At 43.9% G+C, this 18736-nt stretch overlaps 1 protein-coding gene and 1 long non-coding RNA gene across 3 annotated transcripts in view; one reads left to right on the top strand and one right to left on the bottom strand.

Moving 5' to 3' along the window:
* The window catches only part of herc3 (HECT and RLD domain containing E3 ubiquitin protein ligase 3), a 23143-nt gene extending 4839 nt beyond the window's left edge, over positions 1-18304 (top strand). For both annotated transcript variants that reach the window (XM_076032764.1, XM_076032755.1), the window contains exons 6-25: positions 415-506; positions 620-750; positions 847-977; positions 1688-1743; positions 2259-2383; positions 2482-2541; positions 4472-4583; positions 5703-5892; positions 7086-7249; positions 7372-7485; positions 7765-7794; positions 7898-7996; positions 8425-8595; positions 8681-8824; positions 9521-9687; positions 10480-10546; positions 11601-11683; positions 14017-14200; positions 14645-14747; positions 16027-18304. In XM_076032764.1, the coding sequence (XP_075888879.1) occupies positions 415-506; positions 620-750; positions 847-977; positions 1688-1743; positions 2259-2383; positions 2482-2541; positions 4472-4583; positions 5703-5892; positions 7086-7249; positions 7372-7485; positions 7765-7794; positions 7898-7996; positions 8425-8595; positions 8681-8824; positions 9521-9687; positions 10480-10546; positions 11601-11683; positions 14017-14200; positions 14645-14747; positions 16027-16235 (2432 nt within the window). In that variant the 3' untranslated portion in view covers positions 16236-18304. The remainder of the gene's footprint in view (positions 1-414; positions 507-619; positions 751-846; positions 978-1687; positions 1744-2258; positions 2384-2481; positions 2542-4471; positions 4584-5702; positions 5893-7085; positions 7250-7371; positions 7486-7764; positions 7795-7897; positions 7997-8424; positions 8596-8680; positions 8825-9520; positions 9688-10479; positions 10547-11600; positions 11684-14016; positions 14201-14644; positions 14748-16026) is intronic.
* LOC142892639 (uncharacterized) lies at positions 826-10407 on the bottom strand. The gene is made up of 3 exons (XR_012927471.1): positions 9975-10407; positions 9548-9721; positions 826-965 (listed from the first exon to the last, which is right to left on the bottom strand). It is a non-coding gene; the product is annotated as an uncharacterized LOC142892639 (long non-coding RNA).
* Positions 18305-18736: the final 432 nt, after the last annotated feature.

The raw sequence follows: 18736 nt of genomic DNA on the forward strand, positions 1-18736 counted from the left end.
TGCCCAATATTCTTTTAAAACACTTTTGGTCGTAAAGAGGTTTGTAAGAACCAATAATCATCCTGAGTTTGTATTTGAATGCAAGGTAAAAGCCACTATGGTGATCAGTTTAACTGTCAGTCTATAGTAGAGGTTGTTCATCTCTGCAGAGGCAGTAGTAGGTGATCAGTGTTTTTTTTTTAGCCTCTAAAAATACCAATATGACATTAACTATAATTGTCAGCAGTATACATAGTTTCTGGGCAAGTTAAGGTAAAGAATGTAAAATATTTTAGTAAATTATAATGTTAAATTTCTATGAACAGAAATAGCTGGCCAGAATTTATACTTTGTTCTCCTGTGTCATTTAACTTGCTGAGGGTTTAGATCTGGGTTGAACTTGTCTAAACTCCCTTCTGTTGCTGTTCCCCTCAGACCGTGCCGTCCCGTGTCACATTAAATTCCTGCGCTCTCAGAAAGTCGTCCACATCAGCTGCGGAGACGAACACACGGCAGCCCTGACCAAGGTCAGAATTGATGCGAGCTCATCACTTGTGTGCAAAGCTGCAAACTGCAAACTGCCAGTTTCTGACAAAGAAAAAAAAAACAAGAAACATACCCGATCGCGTGTCTTTCACAGGACGGCGGCTTGTTTACGTTTGGCGACGGCTCGTGGGGTCAGCTGGGTCACGGGTCCACCAATAACGAGCTCCTACCCAGACGAGTGCTGGAGCTGATGGGAACCGAGGTGTCCCAGATCACCTGCGGCAGGTACGCTGTCAAATGAGCTGCAGATCAGATGAGAAGGAAACTGGGAGTTTGAACTTCAGTACTCGAACACGACTCACCTCGCCCCCGTGTTAATAGGCACCACACGGTGGCGTTCGTGCCTTCCTCCGGTCTGGTGTATTCCTTTGGGTGCAACAGCTATGGCCAGCTGGGCACAGGGACAGCAGGGGACGCCAGAAGCCCGTTCCCGATCAAGACTAATAGCACAGGTAAGGCGGGAGAGAGCTCAAGGTTAAAAGGCCTGCAGAAACTATGATGCAGGCATTGTGATTCGAATCATCTATGAATTGAATCGTAATTTGTCCACTCCTGTGAGCTGTACAACTAAATCATGGTGTTTAAAATGATGATTTAGTCAAAGAATTGCAAAAATAATAGATTTAAATAATGAAAAGAGGCTGGCATGAATGCGTTTTAATATGCGTAGCCTTGTGTTATGTAAACTCCTGGGCAGTGAGTCAGCTGAAACCTCCCAGGGACCATCACAGAGTCACATCCAATAGAACGAGCTGACCAGCATGGCTGGAAAAGATAACGTTTAAAAAAAATTCAATAAAAAAAGATAATGATTTGCTGCGTGAGTGTTCAGCTGCCAGTCGAAGGGGAAATATTTTTGCTTCAGGCAACTGAATACGCAGAAATAAAAGTCTGAAGGGTATATAGTTTTATGCATGGTATCCGCTGTTGTTCATGAAGATACGAGCTGAACAATGATAGTGAGTCCTTGTAGATTGTGTCTGTGACTGGAAGTATCATCATTGACTGTACTGTACATGTATAAACAGTGCAAAACACTGCTAAAACAGTCAGACTCAGTGTTTTATTTAACTTTGAAGCAACATGTCGAACTATTGGAAAGTCCACATGTTCTGATTTCCCCTTTTTTTCTTCCTCTAATTAGAATCCAAACATCACACAGTGGCCAAGATCATCTGCGGCGGAGACCACAGTTTTTTGTTGCATTCCAGCGATCAGGTTTGCTGCTGTCTTTTGCCCTCTTTTCCGCTTTGTTGTTTTCTGTTCTGCAGAGCAGGCTCATTTATCTTTAAGGAATTTGAAATATTTTTTTTTTTCAGAAGGTCATTTCAATTAAAGTACTCTGTATATCCATCAGTTCCTGGTTTAACCACAGGAGGGCAGTAATGTCAAGGCTTTTACCAGCTCTCTCAGTGTCGTTGTGAAGCTGCAGTGTATGTGAATCATTTCCCTGATACAAATCTCCTGCTAATGTTGAGGAATGTCCGCCCGACAAGACACCACACACACACACACACACACACACACACACACACACACACACACAGCTCCAGCACTGCAGATGTTTCAAACCTCACATGCCCCTTTTATCTGCCCGGAGGAAAGATCATGACTCAGATTCACGGGGAACCGAAACAACACACAGACACACATTTTCAGGCAAGCCGTCCTGAATACTCCGAATGTTTGCGCCAGCGCTGATACGACGCCTCTGTTTACGTTCCGCTGCGCAGAGCCCGAATCCCCCGGAAGACTTCCGGGTGGTCAACATCACCAAATCCATCTCGCCCATGAACTACGAGCGCTTAAACTCGTGGAGGTTGAAGCTGATGTACAACACAGACTCCAGTGTCACGAAGTAGGTCGACTCGTTAAAAAGACATGAGGTGTCTGTGTTTAAGAGAGACGGGTCACGTGACGCCCCCCTGCCTTTCGTCTCTGCTTGTCTGTTCGCAGTGACATCATCGTTCAGCTCTCCTCTACGGCCTGTTGGAACGCCAGCTTTTTGGACCAAAGGTACTAAAAAAAAAATTGTCGGTGATCGGTGGAGAATTATCATCACAACTGTTCAGCGTTCCACGCTGGTTGGGAGCATAAGCAGACTTTACGAGCTCAGTGTCAATATTTAGGATTTCTTTGAGGCCTTAGAAATCACAGCAAAATGTAAATTTGGTTTCTGAAGTTCTACTTGGTCTGCGATGTTACAGCCCATCAATTTGTTTCTGATTTGTTGACCTACAGGCTGGTCCACACCCTCGCTTTTAAACCACTGGAATCTCACTGGAACCCGCTGAGCTCTCTTCACCGGCAACTGTGGCCAAACGCCACTCACAGCCTTGCGTAAACTAAGCTGCAGGCTTTGAATTTGTAAAAAGAGTTAATTGAATCAGATTCGCCCACTGCTGCTGATATAATCTTGAGAATCTCAAAAATAGATTTAAATAATAAAATGGCGCAAGCATGAATGCAGTTCAAAAAAGCAGAGCCGTGTGTTATGTAAAGTCCTGGGAAGTGAGTCAGCTGAAACCTCCCAGGGACTATCATAGAGTCGCATCCCATGGAACGAGCTGAGCAGCACGGCTGGGGGAGATAACATCTTTCCCCTGGTCCACATCTCTCAGGCTTTACATTTCAGTGGCCGCCACTGTACGGCAGAGATTCATCAGCAGATACTTATCGTATCTAAGGTATCAAGTGAAGCCATGAGGGTGGAAAAAAGAGCATCAGACGGGAAGTCGCATGCTCTTCTTGGTCTTGCTCTGAGTCTTGTGGGAAGGAAAAACAAGTCCTGCCAACTAGCTTTCCATGAAAACTGCCCCACCCTTTGATGCAAGAACTTGACCAGAGCAGAGTTTCTCTTAGCAGCTTAAGTACATTCTTATTTTGTTTTTCATATTTCTAATTAAGCAGAGTCAACTTTGAACTCTCAGAATTTAGTTTGACGCTTGTGCAAAATGACACAAATGCATCTCTATCAACTCCTGTGGGAAAATGTGAATCTTCATCAGCTGAATGCTGGATTCTTTTAAATCTTTCCTGGGCATATACCCATTTTAGAGCTTCAGTGATTTTCTCTGGACCCACATTTGGAACCTCACGTGATCAACCTATAACAAATGCTCTGCCAATCTTCAGGAAACACAGTATTTAGCCATCTGTTTACAGTCTCCTGTAAATATGTTGTTTTGCAAGCCTTGTCCCACACAGTGAGGCTGAAAGCTCCCGTATTTTCTTCATCTTAAACTTCAGTGCAGCAACCTTTTCAAGCAATTATCCAAAAAACAAATTGATCTCTGTAGTTATTCAGCCCTTTGTTGACAGCCTCCCACAAAAGCTTCCAGCAAAAAGGAAGGAAGGGAACAAACAGGAGGAGGTCTCAGTGGGTGAGAGTGAGCACCTGGCAGAGCGTTTCGTGGCTAGCCGACTGTGACATCACTGAGGGCTGTTTTTCGCATCCTCTTTCTTTAAAGTGACTCAAGCAAAAGAAATAATGGATGGACTTTTCTAATTGAAAACTTATTACATGTAAGAACTGGAAATTGTTTTACCGTCTGGAATGTTCAGACTTTTTCTGATTGGCTGACAGCCTCCACGAGCTGGTGCACCGCCTGCCAGCTAATGTGGAGACTTACAGTTAATAAGCGCGTTACCCATTCACACTGTAAATAGTCGCTGTCCTCCAGGATGAGACGTTTAACTGGTATTCGTGCAGGTGATGCTGCAGCCATGCAAAGCAGCTGTACTCCTGGATTAACCGTTTACACCTCCAAGTGTTGGGATTAAGCGCGTCCACCGCTCCGTGAACTCTGCTCGCGGCAGACCTTGCACCACCTGACCTGAAGAGAGTCGAGAGTTGCTAGCCGCGCCACAAAGTGTCTGCGCCATTAACCAGAGAAACACCGTCTACTTTGTCGCTTATGTTTTATTTGTTCTCATCTCCCCTCAGTGACGACGTCCACTTTAAAACCAACCCAAAGATCCCCGGCATCGATCTCAACTCTGTCAGAACGTTATTCGCCACACTCAGCAAACCAGCTTTCTCTGTACTCCTGGAGCAGGTATTTATTAGTTTGAAAAAATAAAAATAAAAATCAGCTCTATGATTTATCTAAATCCAGTATTCCCCATGGTTCTACTGAAAATCAGACAGTTTTACTGAAAAGCCTTTCTGTCGCCTCTGTATCCTCTCAAAATGTACAAAATAACGTTTTGCAATACCCTCCTATTTTCAGCTACATTTAATCCTCTGGAAAAACAATAAAAATAATAAAAACCTAGCATGCACAGCAGCAAATAACATCCCAGTGTGTCCTTAAACTTGCAAGAGAGCCAAACAGTCAAACCCAGTCAGCATTCTCTGAGGAGACAGAGCCTGGAGCTACAGCCAGGGTTTATTTGTGACACTGATTGGAAGTCTGTAAACAATGACAATAGCTGCACATTGGGACATAGAGAAATAAAGAGAAAAAAGAACAAAAAAAGATTGTGTTTTGATTGGCCTATATTGAATTTGACATGCAGAACGTGTTTAGTGTTTCGGTTGGCCATCTTCTTTCAAATTGTTGCGTATGGGCTTGTATCTCACAGTTATGGTTGTATTCTATTTGTCATGTGGATTCAGCTCAACAGTCGGATATTATATGACAGGAACGTGCCTTTAGTCATTTTCCTTAATAGACGTTCAAAAGGTGACAGATGTTTGATTTATAGAAATAAGAAAAAAAGTATCAAAGTGCCTATCTTGAATGATTGCTTTTGGCCTCTATAATTCTGGTAGAAGAAAAGCACTGGTTGACTAAATGGTTTCCAAAAACATTCCAAATCATTCATCGACAACAACAACGGCAAAAAAAGAACTCATGGAAATATCTTGCTTGTTCTCAAAGTAGTACATTATGTTCCGGGCGGTACAAAACAGAACAGCCTTGCGTCAGTGTTCCTCCACAGAAGTTTGGCTTTGGGTTTGTTCACTTGAAACCAACATTAATTACAACGTTGGTGTAGTTTTAAGCTGCTGGCTCTAACCGCCGCGGGTTTCCCTCTAAATTTAACATGTCAATGCTGCCAAGTGGGAACAAAGCAGAGAGGAAACAAATAAGCTACAAGTTTTTCCAAAAATGCGTTCTGTACATAACGGTTCTGGGATCTTGTTCTTTGTCCTGTTTCTGTGCTTGAAGGCCACCAAGAGTTTTGAGAGTCTGCTGATCCCTCAGCTGCCGCGCTCCCCTCCCGACGTCGAGGCCATGAGGATTTACCTCATCCTGTCCGAGTGCCCGGCCCTGCACGACTCCAAAAACTACATCCGCCTCACCATCCCGCTGGCCATGGCCATCCTCCGGCTGGACGCCAACCCCAGCAAAGTTTTAGGTATCGCATTTTTGAGTGTATTACAATTTAGGATTTTCTTTTCTTTACGTTCAAAATGTTAGGGATGTTTGGCCTTTGGGAGAAATTTGTGTAAAATGTCGAAAAAAAAAACCCCAGAGCATTTAAAATATTGAAGCAAAAGCCAACTACAGTGGTGAGTACGCCACAACAAAAAATGTCTCAATAACTCCACATGGTCTCTTGTCAAAATGTTAACATCCTGATGAAGGGGGCTGTGATACAAAAACAAATTGTGGATGAATCAGAACATTCAGTTGTCATTTCATGGCTCAGACTCTTGTGATTGTTGCCTTGTTAGAGAGCTGCACGTTATGCAATAAGTGCTAGAATATTGAACAATTGGACATGAAAAGGTCAAATTAAGTTAATCTATAAAGGTCACGGTCCACTTTAGGTGAATTATGAAATTTTACCCAAAGCCAAATATCCCGAAATTTACGTGAGTAGTGAAGATGAATTACTGAGAAATGATGGTTTGGAATTGTACAACACAGCACATCCTGTCACGTCAGTTCACATCACACTACATGACTCATACAGCGTCTGTCAGTGTACGCACTCCTTATTGTGACGATCCAAACAGTACTGATGGTGGATTTTCCCTCTAGTGGTGCTCATAACATCATCTGACAGCATTCTGGGCTAAAAGTCACAACCCTCACAATTCCTGCGTAAATGTGCCCAAACTGGTAATAACGTTTGATTTGATTACCACTTGCAGAATCCCAAGCCTGAAGTTGCTGCAGGTCTCCTGCAAGATCACTCCATCATATCTTGTAATCTCTGTAGCACTTATCAGTCGCCAAACAATGAGTCGAGCAGTTGTTTGGGTGCATTTGTCAACCAATGTTTTCGGCTCCGCCCTCCCGTGTGACATCATCTTTTGTGTGGAATGTTTGTTGGTTTGTCCTCGTCTTCTAAAGACAGCAGATAAACAACACACAGAACCAAAATAGTGCTGTGCCTTTTGATTTTACTTCTTTGAAAAGTGATTTTATATTCTAATAAAAGTTGACTAATAATTTAAAAACCCCTCCGACAATGTTTTTTGGGCAATGGAAAAGGAAAATGTTGACAGATTCCTTTGTTTTAAATTCACCAGCCAACAACTTGTAAAAGTAATTTAGTTAATTTTTATTCTGTGTAAAATAACATGGTGTCTGTCCCCGCAGATAACTGGTGGTGTTTCGTGGACGAAAGCTTTTTTTCCAGGATGGTGGACATGTACAAGAGTATCGTGGTATTTTTGCTAACCGGAGGCAAAACGCTGCTCGTGCCTGTCTTTTATGAGGACTATTTCGCCGCCACTCTCAGGCTGCTGGAAAAACTCCACAAGGTGACCTGACCGCTCGCCCCACATCAGCCCGCCTGGCCCTGCACTGTTTCCGCCCTTCCCTCTCCAGTCGCCACCTTTCACGGGCGTTGATGTTTGGTTTGATCTTTGTTTGGTGTCCCCAGGTAAACTTAAAGGCCCACCACGTGGAGTACAACCGCTTCTACATCCCCGACATCACCAGCCTGGTGGACATCCAGGAAGACTACCTCAAGTGGTTTCTGAATAAAGCTGAGATTGTGAGTGTGACCGTCAGCACAAATGTATCTGATGATGATGATGATGATGATGATTGACTTTAATGTCATTATGCGTACAACAATGAAATTCTATTGGTATGTAGCTTGGTGCAAATGTAAGCAAAAACATGTAATTATATTTCAGTAGTTTTAGTGACATGATCAAGTCCTTAAGTGCACTGTGATGGCATGAGTAATAAATTACAAGTATGTTTAAATAACACAGTTCAGTTCACAGTTCTTCCTTTAAATAATGACTTTTTCTTTGGTGTTTTCTAGAAAGTGGGATCATCCTCACCGCCGTCACAGGTACTTACTTTAGAAGCTGAAATTAAATCTACTAAATCAAATGTAAAGACAGCACATTATGCCTTTTACAAATGTAATGTGTTGTTGTTTGTTGCCTCTGCAGAGTGACTTTCCCTCAGTGAACCTATGTGCCTACCCGTTCATACTGAACGCTCAAGCCAAGACAACCATGCTGCAAACTGATGCCGAACTGCAAATGCAGGTACTCAGTAGGGATGCAAATTATCGATTAATTCATTAATCGTTAGTTGACTGACCTTATCGATCACTTAACGATTCATTGATAAGCGGCCAGTTTTACATTGGAAAACAATAAACACCCTGAACATTTATCCTCTGACTTTAGGTTGACTTCTAATGGGTCATAGTTCAACTTATTTTCTAAAAAAATTGTTTAAAAGTAACTTGTTCTTGGTATATTCTGACCACAGTGTCTACAGGTGAATTGCTCTTTCCTGCCACTATACTGCTATAATGACACTATACTGTTATAATAATGGCCAATTGATTCATAAAATTAATCAATAATCGATGAATTGTTAACATCCAACACGTGACCGCCGGCTCGGCTCAGCTCTAAGAATCAAGCTTCATTGAGTCCATTCTTTTCTCCATCTCCACAACCCCAAGATGGCAGTGAGCGGTGCAAACCTGCACAACGTCTTCATGCTGCTCACGCTGGAACCGCAACTCGCTCGGAACCCCTACCTGGTACTGCACGTACGCAGGGACCACTTGGTGAGCGACACGCTCCGGGAGCTCACCATGTACTCGGACGTGGACCTCAAGAAGCCGCTAAAGGTGAGCGTGAACACAGTGGCTCGTCTGAACTCCCCTCACACCCTGCCCCTAACCTGCCAGCGTCGCCGTGCGCTTCCCCACGCAGGTGATCTTCGACGGGGAGGAAGCGGTGGACGCCGGCGGCGTCACGAAAGAGTTCTTCCTGCTCCTGCTCAAGGAGCTCATGAATCCGGTGTATGGGATGTTCACTAATTACAAGGACTCCAACTTGCTTTGGTTCTCAGACAAAGTGAGTCATCCTGACCTGTTCTCTCTTTTTTTTTCTTTTTTTTTTCTTCGTATTTCTGTTTCTCTTTAGCAGTTTTAAGTCTAAAGCTGTGTTTTTCATTTTTTGGGGAAAAAAAAAAAAGACAATGTAGTCTTTTAATTAATTTCTACTCGCTCAGTGTGAAACCTGGGCCTGTTTAGATCCACACAAAGCTGATGTCCCCTGGAGAAAAATACGCTTACATTCCTTTTAAAGCACAGTCACTCGACAATGGAATGTTGTCATTTTTTAGACCAATTAAGTGAAATTGGATAATTTTTCAAGGCAGACCTGACATTATCTGACAGTCAGAGTGGTTGAAAAACACTGGAAACTAACACTTCAGTTTGCAGATTGTTCCGACAGAGAGAATTTTAGAGAATTAAGGTGAAACTTGCAATAGAAAAATATACAAAATAGTTTTAATATTGGGTTTTAACCACTTCAATAAAACTTCAGGTTTCTTCCCACTGGGGACGCTGTTGCTTCAAGCTGCTCTGGTGGGATCAGTTGGTTTGCTCTTTGGCTGTGGTTAAAAGTTATAAATTATTTTTTTTAAATTACATTTTATTTTATTTTGAATATTACGTTATGATTGGGTCACTTGCTTTCTAATTGGTTGATTAATTTGGAACATCTTAAGCTTAAAAATCTTGTGTGTGTGTGTGTCTCTTTAAGTGTTTTGTGGAGCAGAACTGGTTTCACCTGATCGGGATCATCTGCGGCCTGGCCATCTACAACTCCACCGTGGTGGACCTCCACTTCCCGCTGGCGCTCTACAAGAAGCTGCTGGACGTGTCGCCGACGCTGGACGACTTCAAGGAGCTCTCGCCCACCGAGGCCAGGTCACATGGGCGGGCGGGGGAGGGGGATAGTGAGCTGGGGAGGGAAGGAGGGCAGTGCATGAGGCTTTAATGGTAAACATGCACCAAAATATTAGAAACAAGGATATCAAAGTGATTAAAAGATCACCTGAATCTGCTACTAAATTGTCCTAAACAAACAATGAAAATTCCTCCCCCTCATGTGGTCAGGGTCACACTTGGTGTCACTGCTGTTATGCAACCAGTGAAACTGCTGAGTGCGTTTTAGGAAATGCTGCTTGATTGCGAGAGGAAGAGGCCGTATTTACTGGAGCGCCAGATTGTGTCCAGTTGTGCATTGATTTTGAGATTAGCACGTGTGTGGCTGCACATCCTGCTCAGCCGGCGTCGGGGAGCAAACAGCCTTGTTGTTGCCAACAACCTAACCTGGAAAAAAAACCAACTAAAAGAAACAAACAAAAAAGAAAACAGTTGAAGTGCTACAGTTTGATTTTGGCCTGGTTGATCCAGTGGCTGCCCCACAGGTCCACGACAAATTCAAGACATAAAACTGTTGTATATGATTTTTTTTTTTTTTTAATGGTATTTTTATGTTGTCCTCATTACTGTGATCTCAGAGCTCTGAGCTTTAAAAAAAAAAAAATAAAATAAAATCCTTCCGGAATATTATATTATATTAGAATAATAATCTTCTCGATCTAACATACTGATCGATTCAGCGTTTCCATTATTCCCAGTAAAACTGCTATAGGAATTTTTTTAATTTCCCTGGCCGTTGGGCTCATCATGTTGTTCCGTCTTCGTCCTCTGCAGGAGTCTGAGACACCTTCTGGATTATGATGGAAATGATGTGGAGGAGACGTTTCTGCTCAACTTTTCTGTAATGGTTTATCTTGATTCAATTTGCCAAAACTAAATTATTCTCTTATGTGGTTAGACATCATTTTAACATGTTGTTTTTATGGTTGTTCAGATGCAAGTTGCTTCATTTTAAAGACTTCCCAACTTTCTCTCCAGTGCAATAGAACCAGACAGGTCCATGCTCTTAGTGCATTCAGTGCAAATGATGATAATAATAATAAAATAATTGGGTTTAAAAACACTTGCCATTTTCAGATGGCCCATTTTAAGCAGATTTATTGAGGAAGCTACATGCTAACTAAGCTTAAAAGGATCATCCTCTGTGCTGGGATGCTGGATAAAAGCAGCTCTTGCATAAGCAGCTGGCAAGATGAATTCATAATGATGAACTGAGGCATTAATTTGGTTGAAGCTATTCCAGTGTGTTGGCCCACTGAGCTGAGTCATCTGATTCCACTGGGAAGAAGCTTGAAACACTGGAACTGACGTTAAAAACAGCATACATTGCACTAATTGCACTACTGTGGGCTGTCATTCTTAAAGGGATATTTCATCCACAACTGTTATTTTCTCCATTTGTTTTTGGTTTTGGAGTCTTTAATGCACAATTGTGTTGAATTCTAAAAAAAAAAAGAAAAAAAGTAAAAGTATATCAATCAATCAATCAATCTTTTTGCCTGTGAAACTCCAGAATGGTTGTGTGGATGAAAAACCACCGATACAGAGTGTTTCTTTAAGTTGGGTTAACTGTCCCTTTAACGCCAGCGCTAATGACATTAAAACAGTATCATCAGCATTGGGAACTCCCTCAAGCTTGAAGCTCACCGTCGCTGTCGCTGTATGGCTCCCTAAAAATATCTTAACTTCCCTGTGAAATCAGCCACTTGACTTCCAGCGACGTGCCCGCACAGAACAATCATCCACATTAACATTCAGCCTACCTTCCCCCTGATGAGGAGCAGCAAATGGATCTGAATAATGCATGTTGGGGGGGGGGGGGGGGGGGGGGTGCTGAGATCTGTTGCTGTGCATCACGCAAACCTCTGAACTCCGCTGTTTTGTTCGCGCGCCAGATCACGCGGGAGAACTACGGCATGACCGAAGTGAAGGAGCTCGTCCCGGGAGGCGAGGGCATCAGCGTGACCAAAAACAACAGGTGAGGCCCAACAACAGCTGGGAAATCACGTTTGTAAAGAAGGAAATCCAATCGAGTCACCCCTTGTTGCTCTTAAAAGGCTTTTAATTGAGATCCACTCTCTCCTATCTGGGACACAAATGCAATTTTGTTCTGGCATGGAGATTATCATATTCTCACAGAGCTCAAGGTCAAAGAGTGCTTTTCTGTTATTGTTTGCTGTATTTCTTCATTTCCGTCATCATCATCATCATCATCATCATCCCCGGCCGAGTGCCGCTGATCGCGGTGCAGCGTGCCGCCGCTGAACAGATGGCGAGAGCGGCGCTGACCCAAGATGCCCCTGCAAACAGAAATCCCCTCAAAACCCAAATCTGAAAAGCAGAAGCAGATTTAACAGGCAGGGCGGCGGCGGCGGCGGCGACGTTAAACCTGGATGATTTGGAGGACGACTGAGTTGGTCGCAGTGGGAGTGCGTGCAAAGATTTCTGCATCCTGCCTCGTTACACGAAGGAGGATTCTGGGCGCTCTCGCTTCCTGATTCCGAGCACGTTCGTGTTTTCACAGGATGTTGTTGCAGCAAAGTCATCGTTTCTCCGCAACGCTGTGTTAATGACAGCGGCCGCTTGTGTTTCGTGGCATTTGTTCAGAGAAATCAGCTTGAATGATGCAAATTTCAGTCGGATTGTTCTCCTTCAATGGGACTCATGCAACACGTCGAACTTTTAGACCGAATCGAGAGTCAAGTTATAGTTTGCAAACTACTCAGTGGCCACTTTATTTGGTAAAATGTTGTATTGCCTGTTAACACAAATGGCGAATGAGCCAATCGCATGGCTCGTGTAAAGACGACTTGCTGAAGTTGGAGTTGAGCAAAGTGGATTTAGGAGACGTTGAAGGCGGCATGGTTGTTGTTAGCAGACGGGCTGAACTCAGGACTCCAGGAAACTGCTGACTTACTCGGATTTTGACTCTGGCACAACCATCTCAAGGCAAACATGTCCAGTGAGTGGCAGTTGTGTGGAGGGAAATGCCTTGTTGATGTTAGGGGTCAAAGGTCAGAGTGGGCAGACTGGTTGGAAACCATGGAGAGGCAACAGGAAGCTGAGATAGTCACTGGTTAAGACCAGGATGTGCAGAAGAGCCTCTCTGGAGGCACCGCCCCTCCAACCTCACAGCGGTGTCTGCATGCATGCACTCAGCTGCCACGTTAAAACAACTTTGCACGACATCTTTCTACCACCTCTGAAATATCTCCACACTTAGAACACGCAGAACAGCTGGTCCTTTATCTCCTCGAGGCTGGACTATTGTGACGGACTCTTTTTGGGGATTCCTGGCAAGAACATCCAGAACGGCGCTGCCAGGGTCCTGATGAGAGTCAGAAAACACAAACACAAAACCCCCATTCTGTGCACACTGCACTGGACCCCCGTCTCAACCCGGATCAACTACTAAATCCTGCTGCTCACTCGCAAATGCATCACTGCTCATGCACCTACATATCTCTGAGAAATGATCGCTCCGCAGTCGTCCACCCGCTACCTCAGACCCACAGGCAGCCTGATCCTCCGAGCCCCGGAAACCAAACTCTCCATCCACCTTTAGCTCAGCTGCTCCACGCCTGTACAACAGTAGTGCTCCCACCCAGCTGAAGGCCCAACTTAGCTGGACTGGACTCTCTTAATGCAGGCTTGAAAACATTCTTCTCTAGAAAGGCTTTCGAGTGTTAACAGGCAGAGAGGAGAGTACGCTGGCGTTTGTTTGACTCTGAGTTCTGATTAAAGACTCTCGCTGCCGAGGCGGCACCGTTGATCCTATTAATCGGTTATCTACCGCTTCACTGCGTTTGGAATCATCATTTTATGGTGGAAAAGTTACCTAGAGCTGATTTAATTGTGTTGATTCACAGTTTTTTTTCTGTTTTTGTTTTCATCTGTAGCACGTTGAGATTTTGTAATGAAAAGTGCTTAATGTACCTTATAAAGTGGCCGATGAGTGCTACTCTGTAATGACGAACACAGCGGAAAACCACTGGGAGGACTGAACTTTTTCAGCAGAGTCAACAAAGTCCCACCGGTCGAGGAGGCTGCTGATGATCTGATATCGGCGTGAATTAAAAAAAAAACAAAGCGCGAAAGCTCCGAGCCACAGCTGCATTGGGGATTAACGCACACAATGGACGGGAAGAGAGTGTTTAGGGTGCCACGTCGGAGCCGGAATGAATTCTTTCCTGATAACTGCAAAGTGATTAGTGGGGATGAAGTCTGATTCACCCCCCCCCCCCACCCCCAACCCCCCTCCACACCCGTGTTTTGTTGTTAACCTTTGTGTTTGTGTTTTGCCGCCTGCAGGAAGGACTTCGTGGAGGCCTACCTGCGCTACGTGTTCTCGGACTCGGTCAGCGAGCAGTACTCTGCCTTCTCCTCCGGCTTCCTCAAGGTGTGCGGCGGGGAGATCCTGTCGCTGTTCCAGCCCAGCGAGCTGATGGCCATGGTGGTCGGCAACAACAACTACAACTGGGAGGAGATGGAGAAGGTGAGCGGTGGGAGTTCAGCAGATGCGACGGTGCTGCTGCTGCTGCTGCTGCTGCTGCTGCTGCTGCAGGAGGAGGAGGAGGAGTTCTGAAACACGCCTCCCCGTGCAGGTTTAGATCACTCTGGACTGAAAGACAGTCACTTCTTATAGTCGCATTAGAATGGCCCCCTCCTGATCCTAACTGAGACACTGGAGCTCAGCTGGAACAGTGACGGACATCTGGCATGTTAGTCAGAGTACACGCGGTACATTGCTGGCAGGAGGTGTACTGTACTACACCAGCAGTTGCCTGTATGACGTCAAATTCTATGCATTAACAAAACATCAAAACAAAGGTGTTGTTGAAAACCTGGCCTGCTGGCGGCGCTGCAACATCAATAGCAAGGACTCTCCACCGTCTCTAATGCTAAACTGGATTCCTTCCACCGACTTGTGTCTTTGCAGAATGCCGTTTACAAAGGGGAGTTCACAGCCACTCATCCAACCATCAGGCTGTTCTGGGAGGTTTTCCACGAGTTCTCGCTGGAGAAGAAGAAGCAGTTCTTGCGTAAGCATCTCTCCTGCACTGTGGGATGGGTTGTCGGTCTCTGGTATACAGGTGACAGCAGAATCTGAGCAAGTTGCACATTTTCTCTGGAACCCAGCGGCATAAGAGCCCTGTGAGCTGCTGTATGAGCCCGTATTGGCAATGTTGGTAGACTCAGTTTTACATACTAGTGAGCTCCTTAAGCCGTGGCGAGAGGTTTCCTCAGGGTTTAATGACAGTTTAATGTAGACGCTACTTACATCTAACAAAGTTCTCTGTACTTTGTACTCATTTTCTACTTAACAAGCTCAGTTAATTCTATTTAGAAAAGTGCGGTTCAACCCTGAAAATGACTCCTGTGGCTTAGCAGTCACCAGGCACCAACAGCAGGATGGAGAGCAGGGTTGTGGGCAGTATATTGTATCTCTAATTAACAATAGGCCAAACTCACACAGACTAGCGGCTGGTGCTAACAGTGTTCCAGGTTAAGTCAACCTGCCGAGCAGCTCGGCTCACTAATGAACTACAGCAGCCTGATGATGTCACTCGTTTAGGCCCGTACCTGACTACATTCAAACGTGTGCATTCCTCGAACCTCCATCCATGCCCTCGAGTTCATTTAAAACAAGTGTGACAGTTTTGTGGTTGAGCTGCAACAGCCTCTGCCAACTCTCACACAGTTCACTTGATACCTGAGAAAAGCCCGGAGCTTAACCCAGTGGAGCCCCTACCTACCAGGCCAGCCGGTCAGAGCGCATGCCTGCAGAGGTAGTCGTCAAAGGTGCACAGCTGAACCACCGTCGCTGCGTTGCATGGTGTGCAGGTGTGCAAGGTGTCAACCTGAGAGTCATCTCCTGCTGAGTAGTTCAGGTCTGAGTAAAGAACTCAGAGGAAGCCAAACTGACGAGGAGGGCGGCTTAACGGGGAGCACATGGCACCAATCAGAGTCTCCGGTCCGGGGAAGGTGGAAAAACTTGCAGAACTCGGTAGGGACATAATGCAGGAAGGACACAGGAGATGCATCAATTATTGCATTAAAAAAAATAAAAAAATTGAAATAAAATAAGACCTTTGCAGTCTGCAGACTTAACAAATTCATTTTGACCATGACGGTGTTGATCTTTGTGCTTAGCCTTCAGAAATGTTTTCAGCTTCTACAAACTTCTTCTTTATTCACTCGCCTTTCCCTGATCTAATGATGGACTTTACAGTGGGGCAGGACAGGACAAAAGCAGAGCCACACCCCAATAAGTCCCAGCTGCACCATTTTTCTTTTTAAAACCTCTCTCTGGCACTGCAGTGTTCCTGACGGGCAGCGACCGGATCCCCATCCACGGCATGGAGAGCCTGCGCATCGTCATCCAGTCCACCACGGCCCAGGAGCACTACCTGCCCGTGGCGCACACCTGCTACAACCTGCTGGACATGCCCCGCTACCAGACCAAAGAGACGGTGCACCGCCGCCTCACGCAGGCCGTGGAGCAGTACGAGGGCTTCAGTCTGGTCTGAGGGGCCGCGTCGCCGCGACGCCGCTCCGCTCTTCAAGCACTTTAAACGGCAAAAGACGCCAGCGAGTCGGCGTCAGAGGCGTCCAGGGAGTCTTCAATCTGAAAAAGGTCTAATTAAGGAAATGGAAAAACTGTTGGCTCAGTCGTTTTGGGTGATGTTTCTTTTCCTTCTTGGATGATTTAATATTCTGAAGACAGATTTTTTTTTTTTCTGTTTACCAAGAACTCAAAGAGTGAAAGAGCCAAGAGGGTTGAACTTAAAAACAAACAAAGCCCAAACCCCCCCCCCAAAAAAAACTACTTTAAGTCTGAATGATTTAATTTTCTTTTTTTTTTTTGTTGCCGCCGCTTTGTATTTTATAATCAACTCTATTTTTCACTTTACAAAATTCTGTTGAGGACGAAGTGGCTCCCCTTTTTGTTACTCTTAATTTGTGATATAGAGCTGTTATTTTTTGACCAAACATCATGTGTACATTTGTGTGTAAATAGCACTTTGAGGGAAACCCTGGGAGAAGCGATGCTTTTAAGTGGGGACAGCAGCCTGACCTCCCGCCCTGAAGAGTATCCAGCTGAATATTACCTGCAATTCCTCTTTACCTTTAAGCTGTGGATCGCCGAGCAGCGGACTCTGTTCTTGAACCTGCATTCAACAGTGTTGCCTTCTATAGCAAAACCTACAAGAGAGAAAAAAGACCTGGACTTTTCCAGCTGGTTTTAGTGGCTGTTGTCTGTGTGCATGTTCTCGAGTGAAAGCAGAAAAACATTAAAATATAAAAAACTAATTGTCATTTATTGTTTGAAATTTTGGCAAAAGGTGGCAGCCTGCTAGCTTAGCTTAGCCGCTGTCGGTGGAAAATGACGGCACACTTAGCTTGTCTGCCAGCAAACAGCAGCAGCTCTGCTCATTGTTATATATATATATTTTAAGTTTACTAATGCATTCTGTGTCTGCATTAAGACTTGAATTTGACCAAATCACTGTTTTATGTTCCCACTTGGTGCGTCAGATTTAGGGCATAAACCAAAACATTGTACACTTGGGAGAAGTGTCCGAAGAAATTCACAATTTTCAACTAGCATTTATTTGGTTTGGTTTAATTTCTTGTTCTTTTCACTTTACCTGTGTTACATCTTGTCTCGATTACTCCAAACGGCGTGAAAGAGGTTTACAGTTTGTCAGCTTCACGTTTTTACCATAACTGAAGGCCACACGCTGGCGAGGCTGTAGACTCCATCAGTCTTGCTAGGCTAAGCTAACACGTTGCCGGCTCCAGCTCCATATTTAGCAACTCTATTAAGCGCCACCAGCAAAAGGAATACGCTTATGTGCTACTATACCATATACAAGTTAAAAATGGGCAATTGTAATCAATTTGTTTACAAGTTAATCAGAAATGTTAAAAACATATGATGTGATACGTCCAACTGTATTGTAAAATCTGCTAAAGTTCGCCCTGATATGTATGATAGATTCCTGTTTATACTTAAAAAGGAAAAAAAAAAAAAAAAAAAAAATCAAGAATCTGTTTCATTAGGTTGTACTTTGGTATGTGGAATGGTCCTGCATATACAGTATACATATATATACATATATATATATATTTATATTTTATATATTTCATACATGGCAGTGGTGTCAGAGTGACTTTAGATTGATTTAGCAATAACACACTAAAACAGCTCGGACAGAGAAGGTGTTCAACCAGCTGGGTTTTAGTTCTTTTCTTACTGAGGGTCTCACTCTGAACTCTTTTCAGTGGGCCGTTCTTCCTCCTGGTTAACTCTATACTGCATGTGCACAAAAATTATTCATGTTCATTTACTATACCTGTATGACTCAGTTTTGATTTCTCTGGCAGAGTTTAGTCCTATGCAAAGGTTTGTGCAGCCCTTGACTCTTGCACCTTTTAATGTAATACTTAAAATGTGTTATTATTATTATTATTATTATTATTATTATTATTACAATTATTATATTTTTTATTTTTTGCATATTAGCAGGGATTCTGCACAAGGATGTCTGTCCCAGCCAACTTTTAAAAATAAAACATCACGTTGTGAAAGCTTCTTATCCGTCCCCCTCTTCCCTATATTTGAACTCATCTTTTAGCTCCCACATAGTGCAAGACTCACTTGATCAATGTTTTCTTAAAATAATCCGTCTCTGGCCTGAACTCCCTACAAATGAGAACATGTTCACCCTCTGCCTGCCCCACTTTCCAGAAGGTTGTTCATAAAAAAACAAAACAAAACCAAAACATTAAGAACATCTGAGGTCAGGTATTTGCCCCACACATCCTCAACTCGCCTTTTTTTTGTTGTCTCCTTTCAAACATTATCGGGGTTTAACGAGGACAAGTTTTACCAAGAGACAAAAAGTCAGAATTTTTTTGGACTGTGTAAACAGAGGGCTGAATAAGTTGCTTCCCCTTGTTTTCTAGTTTCTGAATGCTTCCATTCAATCGCATCCTTCTGCCAAAAGAGTACATTCAGCTCTGC

Source organism: Nelusetta ayraudi, unplaced genomic scaffold (genome assembly GCF_046127955.1).
Source record: "Nelusetta ayraudi isolate G7.1 ecotype Tasmania unplaced genomic scaffold, CSIRO-AGI_Nayr_v1 ptg000004l, whole genome shotgun sequence".
Lineage (NCBI taxonomy): Eukaryota > Metazoa > Chordata > Actinopteri > Tetraodontiformes > Monacanthidae > Nelusetta > Nelusetta ayraudi.